We start from the raw sequence: 17933 nt of genomic DNA, 5'->3' as shown, positions 1-17933 counted from the left end.
CTTTAGTAGTAGGGAAGATTCCAGTAGGTATAACTCTCTCTCTGAATGGACAAGGTTTGCAAATTGAGCATGACACCACCACCTGTCCCCCATGAATTCTGGGGACCAAGAGATTTTTGATTACTTGTTGCAACTGAAGCACTCCACTCTTTCGTTGGGCTCATTATGGGTTCATATGGTGGCTTTTTCAGCTGTCCATCCACCAACTAGACCATCTTCAATTTTCTCACACCTATGGCAAAGAGGTTCCTGCAAGTCCTCTTGAGACTCTGTCTGCCAGTCAGGGATCCAGCCCTATCATGAGACCTTAACTTGGTCCTCTCAAAACTGATGGAGACTCCCTTTGAGCATGTGGCTATATGCTCCCTGTCCTATCTCTTGTCATTCACATTGACCAGGAGAATTGGGGAGCTGTAAGTATTAAAGGCAGAGCCACCCTATACAGTCATCTATAAGACAGTGTATCCATGAGGACACCTGCCAGATTTCTAAGATGGTGTCCGAATTCCATGTCATTGAGGTCATCTACATATCTGTATTCTTCTTAATGTCTCATGCTGGGAGAGTGGAACAAAAGTTGAACATGCTGGAGATGTGCAGAGCTAGATTGTTCTGCTTTGACAGGATGAAATCCTTCAGGAAGTCTACCGGGCTGTTCCTATCTTACACAGAGACAATCGTAGGGTAGGCTGTGTCTACACAAATGCTATAGAACTGGATTGTCCAATGGGTCAAGACTTGCTATTGGCTAGGGGAGGCAGGTGTCAGGCAGGCTGATGACCCACTCCACCAGGGCTCAGTTTATACCAGTAGCCTTGCTAGCAAAACTGCTTATCCAGGACATTTGCAGCACAGGAATTTGGTCGTTCATACAGATGTTTATGAAGCACTATGCATTGGTGTAAGCAACCAGGGATGATGCTAGATTTGGAAAGTCTATGCTGCAGTCCGTACTCACAGACACTCCTCATATCCACCTCCAATTAGGGCTCGGGAGTCACCAACTTTGGAATATGTGTGCAGAGTAGTACTGGGAGAAGAAATAGAGGTTACTTACCTTTACAGTAACTGATGGTCTTTGAGATGTGTAGGCCTTATACATATTCCACAACCCACCCTTCATCCCCACTACTTTTTGAGTCTTGACATCACAGGCTCCCATAGTGGTGAAGGTGTGACAAGGAGGCTCCACCGTTTATATTCTCACCGGAATGCACATACACTGCCCTAGTGGATATTGCTGACCAGAAAGTTGTCTGACGTGTGCACACTGGATGTGCACTCACCAATTGTGGAATATGTATATGGACTACACATTTTGAAGAACATCTGTAAAAGTAACCTCCTTTCGTAGGAACTAAAAAACCGTTATGCAAAGCCTATTGACAAAAAGACTTCTAAGGCTTGTTTGCCGTTTTTCCAGAAACAGGCTTTTTCAAAACTAGCAATGCTTTTTGGGTCTCAACCCCCCCTCTGATTTAGTACTCCCACTCAATTGTAGTAGCAAATGATAGTTCAAAATCTGAATCTCTGATTTGTGTGTTCAGTCGCATACTTTGTCAGTTGTCTGCATTCTGTTGTTTGTGCCCTAAGTTGATTGTAGCTATTGGTTTTCACCTACAGTTAGATAGCCTGTACAAAACGGTGGGTATGAAATTAGGGGCTGTATTTAAAAATGATTTTTCCTGTCTACTTATTTTTGTTTTTGTATTATTTAAGAAGCCAAGGAGCATGCCTTCCACACGTTATGCCTGAATTTCTGCTTGAACCTGATGAGTATAAGAAATGGATTGGATTGCAAATCGCATTGAAGGTAATTGTTCTAAAATAGCCTACATACATGTTCCTTTATCCTGCAAAGACTTATGTACATGCTTAACTTTTTGCACTGTGAGCAGTCCCACTGAAATGAGTGAGTTTATTTGCAGTGTGTAAAATTAAGCATGTGCATAAGCCTTAGTAGGATCAGAGCTGTAGTTTGGTATTTGGTGCAATCAGTTCCACACACACACACAGGAAGTGGAGCTATGTGTTTTTCTAAAAACTATTCAACAGTAGGTATTTTTAAACATCTCCTTCGTAAAAAATAGGAACATAGTAATTCTCATATTGGATCAGACCAGTGGTCCTTCTAGTCTAATATCCTGTTACTCAGAGTGACCAGTTCCCAGTGTTTGAGAGGAATTTGCAAGAAACCATGCAATAGACAGTTATAGGATGATGATCTTCCCTTAAGAAAAGTTTCCTTCTGGTTCCCAATAATTAAAGGTGAACTTAAGACATGAAACACAATGGTTTATGTCTCTTCCAAAACTTATGTTTTTCAAAATTTACAGTTATAATTCTGGATATTCTTGTTAATCAATCTAACCTCCTTTTGGATCCTCCTTTTGGAACACCTCTGTGTTCCAATGAGTTCCACAGGCTAATTGTTGCAATTGTGTGAAAAAGTATTTCCTTTTATTAAGTTTTAATTTGCCACCTTTGTTTCATATATAACCCGTGCCAATCCGTGGGTTGGAAGACCTGATTGATCTGGAAAATTTTGCCAACCTCATGATGCCATCATCCTAATATTTTTGTAAAGAACATAGCCATGAAAACCCTTAAAACTGGAGACTTCAGTAGAGGTTGACAATCAAAAGTTGAGTTGTGTGTGGTAGGGAAGAGCAGTAGAACAAAGTGAGTAAAATTTACTGAGCAGAAGAAAGATTTAAATATCCCTAGCAATGCTTCTTCCACTTCCTTTGAGAACCTCAACAGCTGAAAAAAATCTCAGTGTTAGGAAGTGTTTTCTAGTATTTAGTCTAAATTTTCTTTTTCTCAATTTTATTCCATTGCTCCTAGTTAAATTTACATGTGTCACCCTAGCTAATATGGTTCCTGACTTCATCTTTACACCTTTCTAAGCAGGGTTTAGAAACAGTCACTACATAACCATATGCAATTCAGGCACCTCTCTGAAGCCGTTGTCTTGCTCTCCCGATCTTAGCATTAATTTAAAAACAGTAAGTCTCTAGATATTCTTGTTACAAAGGAAATTTCAAAAATATGAACAAAGTTTAATGATGCAGTGATGAATCTGCTGAGAGCCTGGAACAATGGCCCTGAGAGGTGTGACATACCCCATTCATCTCAGTGAGGTGATTACTCAGATATCCAATTACGATGACTTAAATGTCAGCATTGTTAGCTATCTGATCCATCATATAGAAAGGAGAGAAAAGATCACAGATCTGCACAATTTACTGAGAGTGATGTTTCATTTTAGCACCTCAAATACCAGATTATGGGATACAGCTGTCTCCTTCCTCCCACCCGACCCCAGTCCAAAGGGAAATAAATCCAAGGAACCCAGCAGAGCTCATGGCCATATTTCAATCCCATTGAGGGGGTGTCAATCTTAAGTAGCCTAGGGAGCCAAGTGACAATACAATATTTTTGAACATCTGCACAATCTACTGGGAGCAGTATCTTGTTTTGGCGATCCATATATTGATGGAGCCTATTTTGTAGGCAGAGTTTGGAAGAGAACCATCATGGTTTTTTTCCCCAATGTGACCCTTGCTTCAAATATGTTGTAGTAGACTAGTATCTCTGTATCTTAGCCAAATAATATACATATTACATGTTTCTGTTCTTTCCCCATAAATCACTCTCTCATTCCCCAATACTTTTGTAATTTTTTTCCAGACTAGGTCCAGTTTTGTCACTCATTCTCTTTCTGATGCCTAGGAATGAATTTGGTATTCCAAGGAGAGCCACACAAGAAACATGCAAGCAGAGCCCATTTACACACCCATCCATCCCAATTTATGGTGTAATGCCTGGGCATTTTCAGTCCAAACTTGTAGTCACTTTTTTTGCTGCTATATTCAAAGTTAAACAGGCAATAACTATACTTCTAAGTCTCTGTCAGCATTGCTGCTTTTCAGGTTTCTCCCTCCCATTTTATATCTGTATGTGTGATTATTTTTCCCAAAATCTGTTAGTTTTTATTTTTTTCAGGTTAAACCATACGTTCATTTCTATCCATGTTTTTAATCCCTTTAGGTACCTTTGTGTTACTTCCCTTTACTCACTGGTATTTGCCACTCCTATCAATTTAGTGTGATCTGTGCTGTTTACTCCCCCTTTAAGAACTTTAATAAAGATGTTTCATGGTCCTAACACTTATCACTGTGGAAGCACACTAGATGTGTGTTGCCATTTATCATTACGCTTTGCTTATAGTTCTCCAGTGAGTTTTCACTCCATAGTGTTCTCATCCCAGGCAGCTAAAATTAATTTTGTGACTAAGATTCTGTGAGAAACAGCATTATATACTTTGGCAAATTTCTAATATACTATATGGACTGCTTTTTCTTTATCCACTAAGTATGTAGTTATATTAGAAAAAGCAGTTGTTTACCTGACAAACTTTTAAAAGCCAGTAGTGGCTGTCGCTTATGATTATCGTACCCTATAGATGTCATAGTTTCAGATAAAATATAAATCTCATTGTCCTTTATCTTAAGGTTCAGATGACTGAGCTGCAAAAAGCTAACATGAAGAACTCTGACATTTTTAACAATAAGAGTTTGTTTGTTTTGGATGACAGTGTATTCGAGACCATGAGCAAACGTGTATGGACTGATGTGCTACTCCAGGTATACAAGGTACATTGCAGACATGTAATATTTTATAGTACTAAGCTTTTAAATGATATTTGCAAATATTACAGGAAGGTTTCAGACAAGGTGAGATTGAATAGAATAATTCTTTACTTCAGATACCCCAACTGTTTTAACAAATGGCAAAAGAATTAATCTACTTAACTAAAAACACACTTTTTTTTTTTGCGCTGTATTGACATACCCTTAGGGTCAGTGGTTTAAAGGACCCTTAGTTGCTTCAATTTTTGGAGTACAGTTAATTGTTAATGCAATTAAATGTGGGTGATAACAGACTTCAATACAGTGGGGGAACTTAAACATGTAAATGTTACCCTCTCTGCTTGCAAAATAGGAGTCTGTTTATAATGTGGGCTTTAATTAAAAGTAGTGTATGCGTCAACAGATTATATAGTTAATTTTTTTGCACGTTAGTAGGGCCCTACCAGATTCACAGCTATGAAAAATGCATCATGGATCGTGAAATGTGATCTCCCCTGTGAAATCTGGCATGCAGCCAGGGGCTCCTACCCTGTGTAGGGCTCCAGCTGCTAGTCCTGTCTGGGGATAAGGAAGGACAAGACTTCCTCTTCCCCTGCAGGGGCTGCTCCTGGCATGGGTCAGACCCACCTCCAGGATTTCCCCGGGCTTCAGGAAGCTTGGTAGCTGGAGCTGTTAACCCTCCTCCCCCACCTCCACCCTGTAGGGAGGCTGTGGCTGTGAGCCCCCAATTTGGGTGGGAGACTCACAGGAAAACCGGACATAATGTAACCACACCCCATGCCGTGCAACCCTCACTTTTGTACTGCGTCTGGTGGTGGTACTGGCTTTAGAGCTAGGTGCTGGGCCAGCAGCCTTCCTCTCTAGCTGCCCAGCTCTGAAGGCAGCACCCCTGCCAGCAGCAGGGCAGAAGTAAGTGTGGCAATTCCCCAATCTCCCTACAATAGTCTTGTGACCTTCCCACCCTGATGGCCTTTTGGGTTGGGACCCCCACCGTTACAACACTATGAAATTTCAGATGTAAACATCTGAAAACGTGAAATTTACTAATTTTAAAAACCCTGGATGTGAAATTGTCCAAAATGGACTGTGAATTTGGTAGAACCCTATACATTAGTAATTGTAAAATGCTTTGTTGATTTTAAAAAAGGTAGAGTGGTTGGGGTTGGTTGACTTACTACTCTAGAAAATTCTTCATCTTGGATTCTGAAATGAAGAGTTCAGGTTTTTGAAGAAATGTTTATCTGAAATGTCTGTCAAAAACATAGTAGGCAATCACTTGTGCCTACTATATCTGGGGCATAAACAGCCCCTGAAAGGCAGAGTTATTTCCATTCTGATCAAATGAAGCTGCTTTTCCTGGAGAGTGATTTGGGGTCAAGCATTCCTCCCTCAATGCTACATCTACAAATGAATGGATTGTGTTCCTGTCACCCATTTACTCTCTATCAAGGAGCCTAAAGAAAGAAGAAAAAGCACTGCATATCCAGAAGCACTTCAGTTTTCAGTCTTGAAGGGTTCTGAGTGTGTGATGCCATGTAAACACTACTCTGAAACATCAAGTACTCAAACAAACAACAATGAGGAGTCCTTGTGGCATCTTAGAGACTAACAAATTTATTTGAGCTTTACTCACATCCTTAGGATAATCAGTGATAAAATTAACATGTGCTTTGACATCAATATCTCTTCACATTTATTTAACGCTCTTGTGTGTCATGATTATTGCCAACTCTTCTCTCAGCTCCAGGTTCATTGCTGACTAAATTTTTCCTCATCTGAGCAAGTATACTCCGCCCAGCATCATCCCCATTCTTATTCCCATTATGGGTTCCTCTCATCAAAATTGGCAGCTAAAACAGTTATATACCCTGTTTTCTCTTTCAAGACCTTCTGAGGCCTTTGGTTGCTCCTGTGATGTTTGATGGACTGGACCTAAGTGAAACATGGCTGTCCCCTGTGCTTGTCATGCTTTCTATCACGGTTAGGCAGCCAACAGTGTCTTCCTTGTGCGTATGCTGCAGCCTTTATACTTCAGGAACCTGGCATGAGACCAGGGATATAAAATTTAAACCACAGATCTTTTTATAAGTTATATGACAAGACCCCTCCTACAGACTGTGTAGATCCTGACTGTCTGCCAATGTAAAAGATCCCTACGGAACTTTTAATGCACTGTAGCATGTCCACACAGGATGTTGTTACCGTGTGGCAAGCTAGTGCACTGTAGATTCACACCCTGGCTTTCCATCCCATGTAGACGTCTTTGTCTCTCTGTTCCCCAACTGTAAAAGGGGAACACCAGTGCTTTTCTACCGTACAGGGGTGTTTTGAAATAATACTTTAAAGATTGTGGGGCTCTGAGATACTATGATGTGGGTGCCATATAAGTACCTTATAACTAAGTGCAGGAAAAGGGCCTGTCACAGGGTCTACTTGCTGATAGGGCACCACCTCCTGGCTGCTCTGGGGATTTGCTCCTTCCAGGTGCTTGTGCCCTCTTCTGTTGTCTTCTCTCACCCTGCAGCCCCTCTCGCACCATGAGTTACAGCTTCCTCTTCATGACTTGGCCCTCTGGCCTGGTCACTATGCATGTTTCCCCCTTCTGGGATATCAAAGTCTATTGGGGAAAACAGTCCCGGGCACTCTGCTCTCCACTGCATGGTCTGTGTCACTTCTCCAGTGGCTGGTAGGGGAACCCAGGCCCACCCTCTACTCGGGGTTCTAGCTCAGCGGCCCTCTCTTCAGCAGGCAAGGTCTGCACTATCCCATGCCTTGCTGCTCTTCCCCTAAGCCTTTCCTACCTCTCTGGCTCTCCCCCTTCTCTGGTTTGCCAGCCCAAGTTTCCTCGTCTCAGAGAGTAGCTGTAGGCTACCTACCTCTGTAGCTCCAAACACACCTCCCTTCTCCCAGGGTGTATAACTGCAGACAACTACTCTGCAGCCCCCGCTGCTCTCAGCTTCTGAGCTTTATACAGTCCTTTCCTGTTCCCATCCAGCTGAGCTTTGTCTAATTAATCCATGTTCCCTGGCTCCTCCTCCAGGTGCAGCCTGGGGAGTTAATTGGCCCCATCACAGGCCCATAAATATTTTTGATTATTCCATAGCAAAAGAAGATCTTTGCATTCAAAGAAAGTCTTTAGATTCTAGAGATATATTTCTCATCTCAAGCACCTTCAATTACATTATAGTTCGAAAGCCAGACTGACTGGGTAAGACGTAACTAATATATAGGAAAAAAAACAGTTAAATTCCCACAATGAGGCACCACCCATTCTGCTTTTTCAGTTACTGTACAACATGTATTTCACATAGATGCATAAGACACCACCTCAAACAACCTGGATATTTTTGACATACAAGAGGATTAATAAAACAGATCTTGAGTGCTGAAGTGAAATAGCAATTTATGGAAATGATTGCTTGAAGGTCAGAATAATTCCTTTGATTGCTCATTAGTATTTACGCTGCAAGCAATATTGCGCAATGCCAGGAACTATTTTTAGTCCTTATAATTTCCTACTTCTATTTTTATATAACCCAATCATTGTTTGAGAGTGGATTTGCTTTCTATAGTAGAATATAAAGATGAATTTGCTACCACCAAGGGCATGTAACCTGATTTCCTCTGGCTTGGGTTGATGGACCATGAGGGTGAATTAAACCTTTTCTGTGAAGAAATGTATGCTACTGACCTTTCCTCACTATCAAACATGCCCTGAACAGGGATATCAGAGGAAGACATACTTGAAGGAATCTGTTGCAGCATAGCTCCTCCATGTGCAGTCTGAAGGCTGATGGGAATGTGGAGGTGGTTCAGAACTTAGGGGGTTGAAGTCCTGGTCTCTTGTGTATTTTGTGGGAATGTGCAAACCCTGCAATGCAATCTCTGCAAACTCTGCAGTCTCACATCTCTACCTGTTTTGCTAGCATTTCCCTCTGGATGCCTTTTACTATTACCTCAAACTTAACAGGGCCAAAACTGAATTCCTGATCTTTTCCTTTGCACCATTTTCCCTCCCCTACATTTGCTTTCAGTATTGATTGTACTATTGTTTGTCTTTTCAGTCAGGCTCATAACCTAGGAGTCATCCCTCTTTCTTTCCCCACATTATATAGTCTCTCTGTCAACATTTTATCTCTGTCCAAATCTTGCCACTTCTTCATCTATGACATTTCTAAAATCTGAGCTTTTTCTTTCCATCTAGACAGCTAAAGCTGTCCCTTCCAGGTCCTCATCTCCCTTCTTCAACGCTGTAACTTCCTCCTTATTGGACTTCAGGGCATCTGTATTGTCCCAGTCTCATTCATACATAACTCACCCAAGATCATCTTCTTTGCCCATGGGTCTGAACACATGAATCCTCTATTTTAACCCATTGCTACTCCTCTTCCATCATATCAGATTCAAACTTCTTCTCTTAACCTTCAATGTTCTTCCCAGCTCTGACACTTGCTACTTATTTATTCTGGTCTCTTTCTACATTCTCCCTCATCCTGTTCACTCTGTCAATGGTACCAACCTGAGCAACCAACTTCTGTGCTCCTCTCAAAGTTGCCACTTATGCTTGGAAAGCACCCTCCCTCCCCAGGTGCTCTGTAACCAGTGTCTGATTGCAAGGCTGAGAGACAGTTGGGAAAAGCAGATAATTAACACAAAACAAAAAATAGTGTGTTTATGAAAAAATTTGATTGCCTCTTCCTCCGTTGTCTATAGGATGCTTGCTTTAGATTACAAACTCGTCAATCTCTGTGTGTATATGGGCCCTAACAAGGACTTTTGGGTACTATCATAATATAAATATTTAATAATGTCAATAGGAGAATTGTAAAGAAAAACTGGGAGGTGAATTTGGCTCCGAAAAAATGAAATGAGCTATGAAGGAGATGTTGCAAACACTAGATTAAATTGGCTTTGCACTTATAAACTTGGATTAAAAAATAATTCCAATATTTATTGGTAATTTAGCTGCTGTTGGATTCTGTTGGAGTCTACAGACTCATTCTGGGAATGCAAAAAGGTCAAATTATTTTTGATGAAGTCATCAAAAATAATTGAAAAATAATTGGAAACAAAATACGTTTAGAACCTTCCATTTGCATTTTATTTGATTCAGGAATTAAAGGCGTCCCTAAATCATAATCCAAACCAATCTCTGCTATGTTAATAACATAGGATAACTGTACAGAACTGAAAGAGTAGAGAAGGTTTATTTATATAAACAATGATCTCATAAAAAGGAAAATACTGTAGATTTTAGGAAAAATAGTTTTTTCATTGCTGAATGTAAATTGCAAATGTACAAAGAAAATACATGTGAATATGTCATGTATTTGCTGTGCATTTGAGGATGGAAGGGAAGATTTAATCTTATATTTGCATAATTTTAGGAGCACATAGGGTTGAATTCATACGCAGGCTTTTATATAGCATGATTTTTTTGTTGGTATTAGAAGAGATGGTTAAATTTCATGCTGTTCACTGTTTGTAAATAATAATCTTGAAAGGAAAAAAAATAAAGAAATATTTTTTTAAAAAGGTGGAGACTGGAAGCCCTGCCCCATTAATGCAACGTGCCTTTATGCCAGTTTAGAATCTACCAAATAGCTTCAAATCTGAAAGTTTTTCTGTGTTTGAAAAATAATTGTATTTTTGTGTTTTGTTCTTTCTACTTGGAATTGTAATTATACTTTTTAGTAAAAAGATGAAATATTTTTTCTGATTTCAGGTGTTGGTCCTTGCACGTGTATTGTCACTTACTACCAGTAATCTGTTGAGCTCAGAAAGCCTGCAAAGCATGCCGAGAATAAATGCTGAGCCTTTATCCAGTAATATATATTCTCCATCTGAAAGACTCCTCCTTACCTGGCTGAATACACATTATGAGAAAACCAGAAAAATTGTGTGGAAAGACTGTCAAAAAGGTGAAGCAATGCTTTGACTATTCTTTCCCCCCTCACCCCCTTAGTACTTTTGCCCCAGTTTCTGTATACCTTAAGGATATTGTGACAGTTTGTCACTGAAAGTACCGTACTTTGAATATGTGTCCATAAATATTTCACTTATTATGCACATACATTCCATTCGCTTGAATGGAATCTTTGGCCAGCAGTACTCATTGGAACCACTCCTGTGCCATTTGTGCCCTCGTGCTCCTCAACCTAGGGCAAAAAGGGCAGAGTGGGGAAACTGTTTGCATTTGGAACTGGTGTATCTGTATTCAGATCACCCTAGCAGTTCTGCACCTGCATGGATTGCCTAGCAGATCACCAGAGCAGACAGTTCTCATGCGATCAGGAATGATCGATAAAGATTCCATCATTCAGACCTACTTTCCCAAGTGTGATCACAAAATCATAAATCTATTTGCCACAGAGACAAACACAAGATGTCACTGTTTCTGCTCCTGAGGGGCGTAAGTCCCAGTTCTCAATGAGAAACTTGCCTCATCTTGTGGACTCTGGGGACAACGTGTACCTACCTGCCAATCCTCCTTATACCGAGGGTGTTAAAGAAGCTCAGACAAGATGTGGAAGTGGTGATCATGGTAGCACCAGTTTGGCCTAGGCAATTCTAGTCCTCTGATCTGATGAAATCAGGGTTTTGGAGCTGTGCTCTGGCTCCGCTCCAGCTCCAGGCAAAAACCTGCAGCTCCACTGTTTCGGAGCTGCTCCGCGCTCCAGCTCCGGGCTCCACTCCAAAGCCCTGGATGAAATTGTCAGTTCAACCACTGATAACATTACCTCTGTTTCCAGACATAATTTCTTTCAGTGTGTGTCAATGTGGATCCCACTCTAGGTGTGCATGCATTCAATGCATATGAGGCCAGGGTTTTTTTTGTTTGTTTGTTTTTTTTAAAGTTAGCAGTGTCTGTGGAACGTTGCTTGCACTCTGTGTCTCCTTGTGCTCCTATATAAGGGCATAAAGGGTGGAGTGACCCTCCTTTTGTGCCTTCTTACTGCCAATGGCAAAAAGTCATAATCTAGCCGTGTACTACCAGTGGCTAGAACCCTAGCAAGCTTTTTTCTCAAAAAAACCCCTCTGAAAGTCTTTAAAATTTCTTTCCATGCTTAACTTGCACCCCAAATCCTCAAACTGTACTGAAATACATCAAAAGACCCCCTGTACCCATGTGTCCACCCTTCCCCTCCAATACAGATCCCCTTGTACACCATGGTGGAATTCAGTACTGCAGATCATGACAGACAACATGTCAGAAATGCATTACATGAACAAACAGGGTGGCTTACGCTCATCCCAGTTATGTCAGGCAGCCATCAAACTCTGCGAATGGTGCCAACTGTATTCGGTAACCCTGCTGGCCCTTCACCTCCCAGGAATAAACAAGAGTATGTCAGACTTACTAAGCAAGAACCTGGTATCCAACCTTACATAGTCATTATGAGACACCATGTTGCACTCTATCTTCCAGATGTGGGGGATCCTGGCTATAGACCATTTGCATTAGCAGACACTGCCAAATTCAAGATGTTCTGTTCCAGGGGAGGCATGAACATGAAATCCTAAATGATGCATTCCTCCTCCTGTGGTCTAAAAGCTTCCTCTGTGCATTCCCTCTGGTTCTGCTGATCCCCAGGATAATAAAGATCAGATGGGACACAGACACAGTGATCTTGATAACCCCATATTAGCTGAGACAGTTCTGTCTCTTGGACCTTCTCCAATTGTCCAGTGAACCTCCCATCTATCTCCCTGTCTGTATGGTCATAGTGTTTCAGAACCAAGGCCAGATACTGCCTCTAGAACCCCACTCGCTACCTCTGATGGCCTGAATGCAGTCTGGATGATCAATAACAACAGTGTTTAGGAAGGCCTCCACCGTAAAAACGTGTGCTGCAAAATTGAAATAATTTTCCGTGTGGGCCACCCAGGACAACGTGGACCCAGTTGAGGATCCAGTACCAAAGGTTCTAGACTACATATTATCTCTGAAGGAAAAAGGCCTAGCATTTAGTTTCCTGAAAGTCCATTTAGCTGCAATCACTGCATATCATGCTCTGATTTTCACAATCAGTCTTCTCATACTCCACAGTGACAAAATTTCTCAAGGACTTTTGCGCTCATGACTCAATGTCAGAGACCCAGCTTCTTCTTGGGATCTCAACATCATCATCCTTCTGTGGCTCATGGAACCCCTATTTGAGCCTCTGTGGCTTATTCAAATGTACTGATCTCTGGAATTTGTAGGGCAGATACTTGGGATTCATTATATACATTTGAAAGGCATTATTCCCTTGTCGAGGCATCTAAGTCAGATGCCCACTTTGGCAGAGCTGTCTTAAAGTAAACTCTGAGCCCTGGTGCTGGAATCCGGGACGCTCTCACTTTTTAACAAAAGAAATGTAAGTGCAGAATTCATATCCCCTGCAGGTTCCGCCCTGTCCTCCCCCCAAATAATAGATTTTGCTGGGGAGATGCTGCAATTACACCTTTCACCCACCAGAGGCTGCTGTGGCACCAGAAGAGAGGGCAACTGGCTCACTGATGGAGCAGCCAGCCTTGAAGAGGGAGGGGGCACTTTGCCCTCCCCCCCGACACTTCTACAAAGGTTCTGGCATCCTTGCCTGAGCATCCACCTCCAGGACTGCTTGAGAGTCACTAGAAGTAAAATACATGTGGACAAGCACTTGAAGACGAGAGAACAGTTACTTACCCTACAGTAACTGTAGTTCTTTGAGATGTAAAATACATGTGGACAAGCACTTGAAGACGAGAGAACAGTTACTTACCCTACAGTAACTGTAGTTCTTTGAGATGTGGTCTCCATATATAATCCTCAATCAACCCTCCTTTCTTGCTTCTACAGAATCTAATTAACACCTAGATTTCTTATTGGTGAAGGAACTGAGGGGCACTTGGTCCCTACTTTGCTCTTTATGCCCTCAGTTGTGGAGGGTGTGAGGGCACAGAATCCGCCACGGTGGACACTGCTGGCCAAAAGATTCTGATCTCCAGCGCATGGGGTGCATGCAAACCCGAAGCGGAATCCTTGTGAACAGCACATATCGAAGAACCACAGTTGCAGTAGGGTAAGTACCTATTCTTTTTGCCTCCTGGCAATACTTTGTAGCTTAGTATAATAAATTGTTGTAAAAATGAATTAGTACAGTTTATCTTCAATTCTAAAGCACGGTTAAACAATTATTTAGTTTTAAAAGCTTTCTACAATAGGTTTGGAGTTGGCACTAAAAATGATGGCAAGTTTAATTATGTAATTGGATACTCAGAAATAAAATGTTTGTATTAAATCATCAAAATGGGGCAGATGGCTCAGTAGGTTAATGTGCTCATTTGTGAAGACTTGGTTTCAGATTTGGCCAGAGATAACAAGTGACAATGAGTTTCATGGTCACTGTCTGGTTCCTTATAGACACTTGTATACCCTCACAATTTAACATAATTAGTATTTTTCTGCTTTCAGAGAAGTCTCAGACTGGAATAGCAGGAGTGATTTGTGAGTGTGTGTGTATTCTCTGCGTGGAAGTTTACACGGTGACTGCTTGGACTATACCTGCTTCTAGCCAGTTTTTTCAGTTCATGGTTTTTATGCATCCTCTCAACAATATCATAAAATTGGTTAATATAATGTGTTACCTGTGCAACCTTAATTTGGTCCCTTATTTGTATGCAATATGATACAATCTTTAATTATATGATCACATACTGTTCTTTACACAGGACAGCTGCATTTTTCAGTGCATGGGATGGAAGGTGCTCATTTCATGAGGCGCTTTTAAAATATTTTGTGTTCAGCTTATTTTATTCAGTGTGTGGCTCTAGGCCTTACTTACTGCATTATTATTCACACCCTCTCTGAAGACAGAAGTATCGATTTCCTCATGGCCTTTTCTGTAGTGCTCATCATTGCAGTATCGGAGTGCTTCACAAATATTAATTAATTAATTTCCACAACACCTCTAAGATGAAGTGGCAGTGGTATTCTAATTTTACATATGGGGAACTGACACAGAGAGATTAAGGTCAAAAGTATCCACTAATTTTGGGTGCCCAGTTTGAGATGCCTTGGGCCTGATTTTTTCAGAGTAATCAGTATTACAATAGCCCTACCAAGTTCTGCGTTTTGGATGATTGCGTTAATTGTGTTTAAAAAAAAAAAAAGTCTCATCCACCTCTCTTTTGTGAGCCGGTGGTCTATATTAGATCCTTACCACGATATCACCTTTGTTTTTTTACCGCTATTATCCTTACCCAGAGACTTTCAACAGGTCTGTCTCCCACTTCTATCTCAACCTCAGTGCAATGGTATACATCTTTGATATCCATGGCAACACCTCCTTTTTTCCCTGCCTGTCCTTCCGGTACAAGCTGTACCCTTCTCTACCAGTATTCCAGTCATGTGAATTATCCCACTAAGTTTCTGTGATGCCATATGTCATATCTGTGATTTATTCACTAGTATTTCTTGTTCTTCTTGTTTATTCCCCATACTTCCTGCATTAGTACACAGACATCTAAGATGTTTATCAGATTTTCCCTCTATATTCCCTCTTGTCTCTCCTTTGTCCATGTTGCAATATCCCATGTACCCCAAGATTCCAGCCATTCACCTGGGTGTTCATGTTTTGGTCTTACCTAGGGGCTTTTGTTTCCTGCCCCCCTTAAACCTAGTTTAAAGCCCACCTCACCAGGCTAGCCAGTCTGTATCCAAAGATACTCTTCCTCAAAAGGTTTATAAAGAGTAGGGTGATAAATTGTTCTCCTTAACCACTGAGGACAGGATAAGAAATAATGGGCTTCAACTGAAGTAAAGGAAATTTAGGTTAGACATTAGGAAAACTATCCTGACTGTGGGGGTAGTTAAGCACTGGAATGAATTATCTAAGGAGGTTGTGGACTCTCCATCATTGGAGGTTTTAAAGAACAGGTTAGACAAACAGCTGTCAGGGATAGTCGAGATAACACTGAGTGCAAGGGACTGAACTAGATGACCTATTGAGGTCCCTTCCAGTCCTACATTTTTATGATTCTATGATCTGATGCAGAATCCTCTGATTGGGTTTCACCAGATAGATCTGTATCTGACTGTGATACCTGATACTCTGTCTGAAGAAGATGAGGCGATAGCTCCATTTTTTGAACAAGACTGTTCTGACACAAACTACAATCTTGATTGTCACCAGGTCTCAACAACTTCTAAACAGGTATTTTGACTGCCTCTTTGAGGACACTGTACCTGTCCCACCTTTTGGAAGACACCTATTGCTCTTTTATAGCGCTTGGAATGACAACATTGAATAAGGGATGCTCAGCACTATAAAAGAGGGATATGTTATCAAGTTCACCTCCCTCCCTTTCTCCAGCCCACCTTCCCCATCTTTTTTCAGGGAACCATAAGTAAAGTCTCTTCTGGAATTGGGAGCAATAGAAGAAGTGGCTTGTCATCACAGAGGGAAAGGATTCTATTCCTGTTACTTCCTAATCCCCCAAAAGTCAGATAGTTTGTCCCATTTTTGACCAAGTTGTACCGCTTTATCAAAAAAATCAAGTTCAAAATAGTTACCATTGCTTCCATTATCTCTTTCCTGGAGATTGGTATGCTGCCCTTGATTTGTAGAACTCATAGATCCGTGTGGCCGTACTTCCATGCCACAGGAAGTACCTTCACTTCATAGCAGGAGATACCCTCTACCAATTTACGGTGCTCCCCTTCGGCCTGTTGTCAGCTCCAAGGGTCTTAATAAAACACATGGTGGTGGTAGTGGACCACCTGTGCCACCTAGGTGTCCAAATTTTCCCTTGCCTTGACGATTGGCTGTTGCGCAGAGCCTCAAGCATCCAAATCCACATCATCATCCTCGTAATCAGACAGCTGTTCTTTCATCTGGCCCTGAAACTGAAGTTAGGCAAAACAAAGTTACAGTTGATGCAACATATAATATTCATAGGAGCAGACCTCGACACAGTAATTGTGATGTCCTATCATCCTTTGGACAGGTTTCAGTCCTTAGTTAATCTGTCCGAAAGCTTGATAACAGTGCCTTCCTGCCTACAACAACTGGGCCACCTGGCCTCATGCACATACGTAACTCCGCATGCCAGACGTCACCTTTGCTGTCTTCAGGCCTGGCTCCATTCAGTATATCGTCCATCCAGGCATCTTCTGGACATGCTGGTTTGCATACCTGCATGAATGCTTCAGTCCCTGGACTTAGCCCTTCCAGAACCAACTATGACTCTCTGGTTACGGATGCATCTACCAAAGGCTTCGGGGCCTACCTTGCTCAACTTTGTGTGCAAGCACTGTGGTCACCCCAGGAGGTCTCTCTGCACGTAAATGTGCGGGAGCTCTGTGTTATTCATTGGGCCTGTGAGTCATTTATATCTACCATTAGGAGCCAGGAAGGTGCAAGTCCTTCCAGACAACACCCAGTGGTTTAGTCATAAGTCTCAAGGTACGGGAATGCCCTCCCCACCCCAAACACCTATCTTGAAAGTGGTGGGGGGCAGTCCTTGCTATCTGCCTTAGGCTATCATGGGACTCCTTGACCATCCATGGGGAGTGGCGAGTTCCAGCATGGTACTCCACTACTGTGATTGTGTTTTTCAAAGTTTGTTAAAACATCTCAAAGTCTGCTTATCTTTATGACTTGTTGGTGGGATATACTCTCAGGGTAGAAATGCTTAATCAGCAGTAGAACATGACTCCCTGCGCCTCCAAAATACACACTAACTAATTTCTCAAAATAATCCCTAATGGGCTAAAACAATTGCCCTAGCAACAGCAAAATATCATAATTTCTATTTATCAGCAAAAGCAACTTCTAACAAGTAACTTACATAGACAGGCAGTAAGAAACTTGCAGAAACAATGTTAGCTTTTCCATACTCCCTTCCATTCCCATGAATCTATGATTTTACCAGCTTTTCACCTGAATCAATCTATTTAGCTTCTAGTATTTTTTCCGAAATCTCATTCTCCAAAGCTGAAGAAAGCCTTCTCACTTTGGATGTCTGCAGAATATTGGCGTTCTATCCTGTTCACCTTAAGTTGTTCAGAGACTCTCCCAGGCTCTTTGTAGCCTAATCTGAGAGAGTCAAATGATTCTCACACAGTGACGGTTCAGCGTCTCTCACACTGGTTCTCTGTCTGTATTAACATTTATTATGATCTTGCAAAAGTCTCTCCTCCACTGAAAATAAAGGCTCACTCCACCAGGGCTCTGTCCACTTCCTCAGCCTTTCTGAGCAATGTTCCCATAACAGATGCCTGCAAAGCAGCAATGTGGCCATCTGTACATG

General features: G+C 41.6%; 1 protein-coding gene across 1 annotated transcript in view; it reads left to right on the top strand.

Annotated features, from left to right (window-relative positions):
- Positions 1-17933, top strand: part of CFAP47 (cilia and flagella associated protein 47) — a 635949-nt gene that overhangs the window by 150976 nt on the left and 467040 nt on the right. The window contains exons 31-33 of the mRNA XM_074968655.1: positions 1720-1813; positions 4518-4658; positions 10381-10576. Coding sequence (XP_074824756.1) covers positions 1720-1813; positions 4518-4658; positions 10381-10576 — 431 coding nt within the window. The remainder of the gene's footprint in view (positions 1-1719; positions 1814-4517; positions 4659-10380; positions 10577-17933) is intronic.

The sequence above is a fragment of the Natator depressus genome, chromosome 1 (assembly GCF_965152275.1).
Source record: "Natator depressus isolate rNatDep1 chromosome 1, rNatDep2.hap1, whole genome shotgun sequence".
Taxonomy (NCBI): Eukaryota; Metazoa; Chordata; order Testudines; family Cheloniidae; genus Natator; species Natator depressus.
This window is presented reverse-complemented; position numbering and strand designations above follow the sequence as displayed.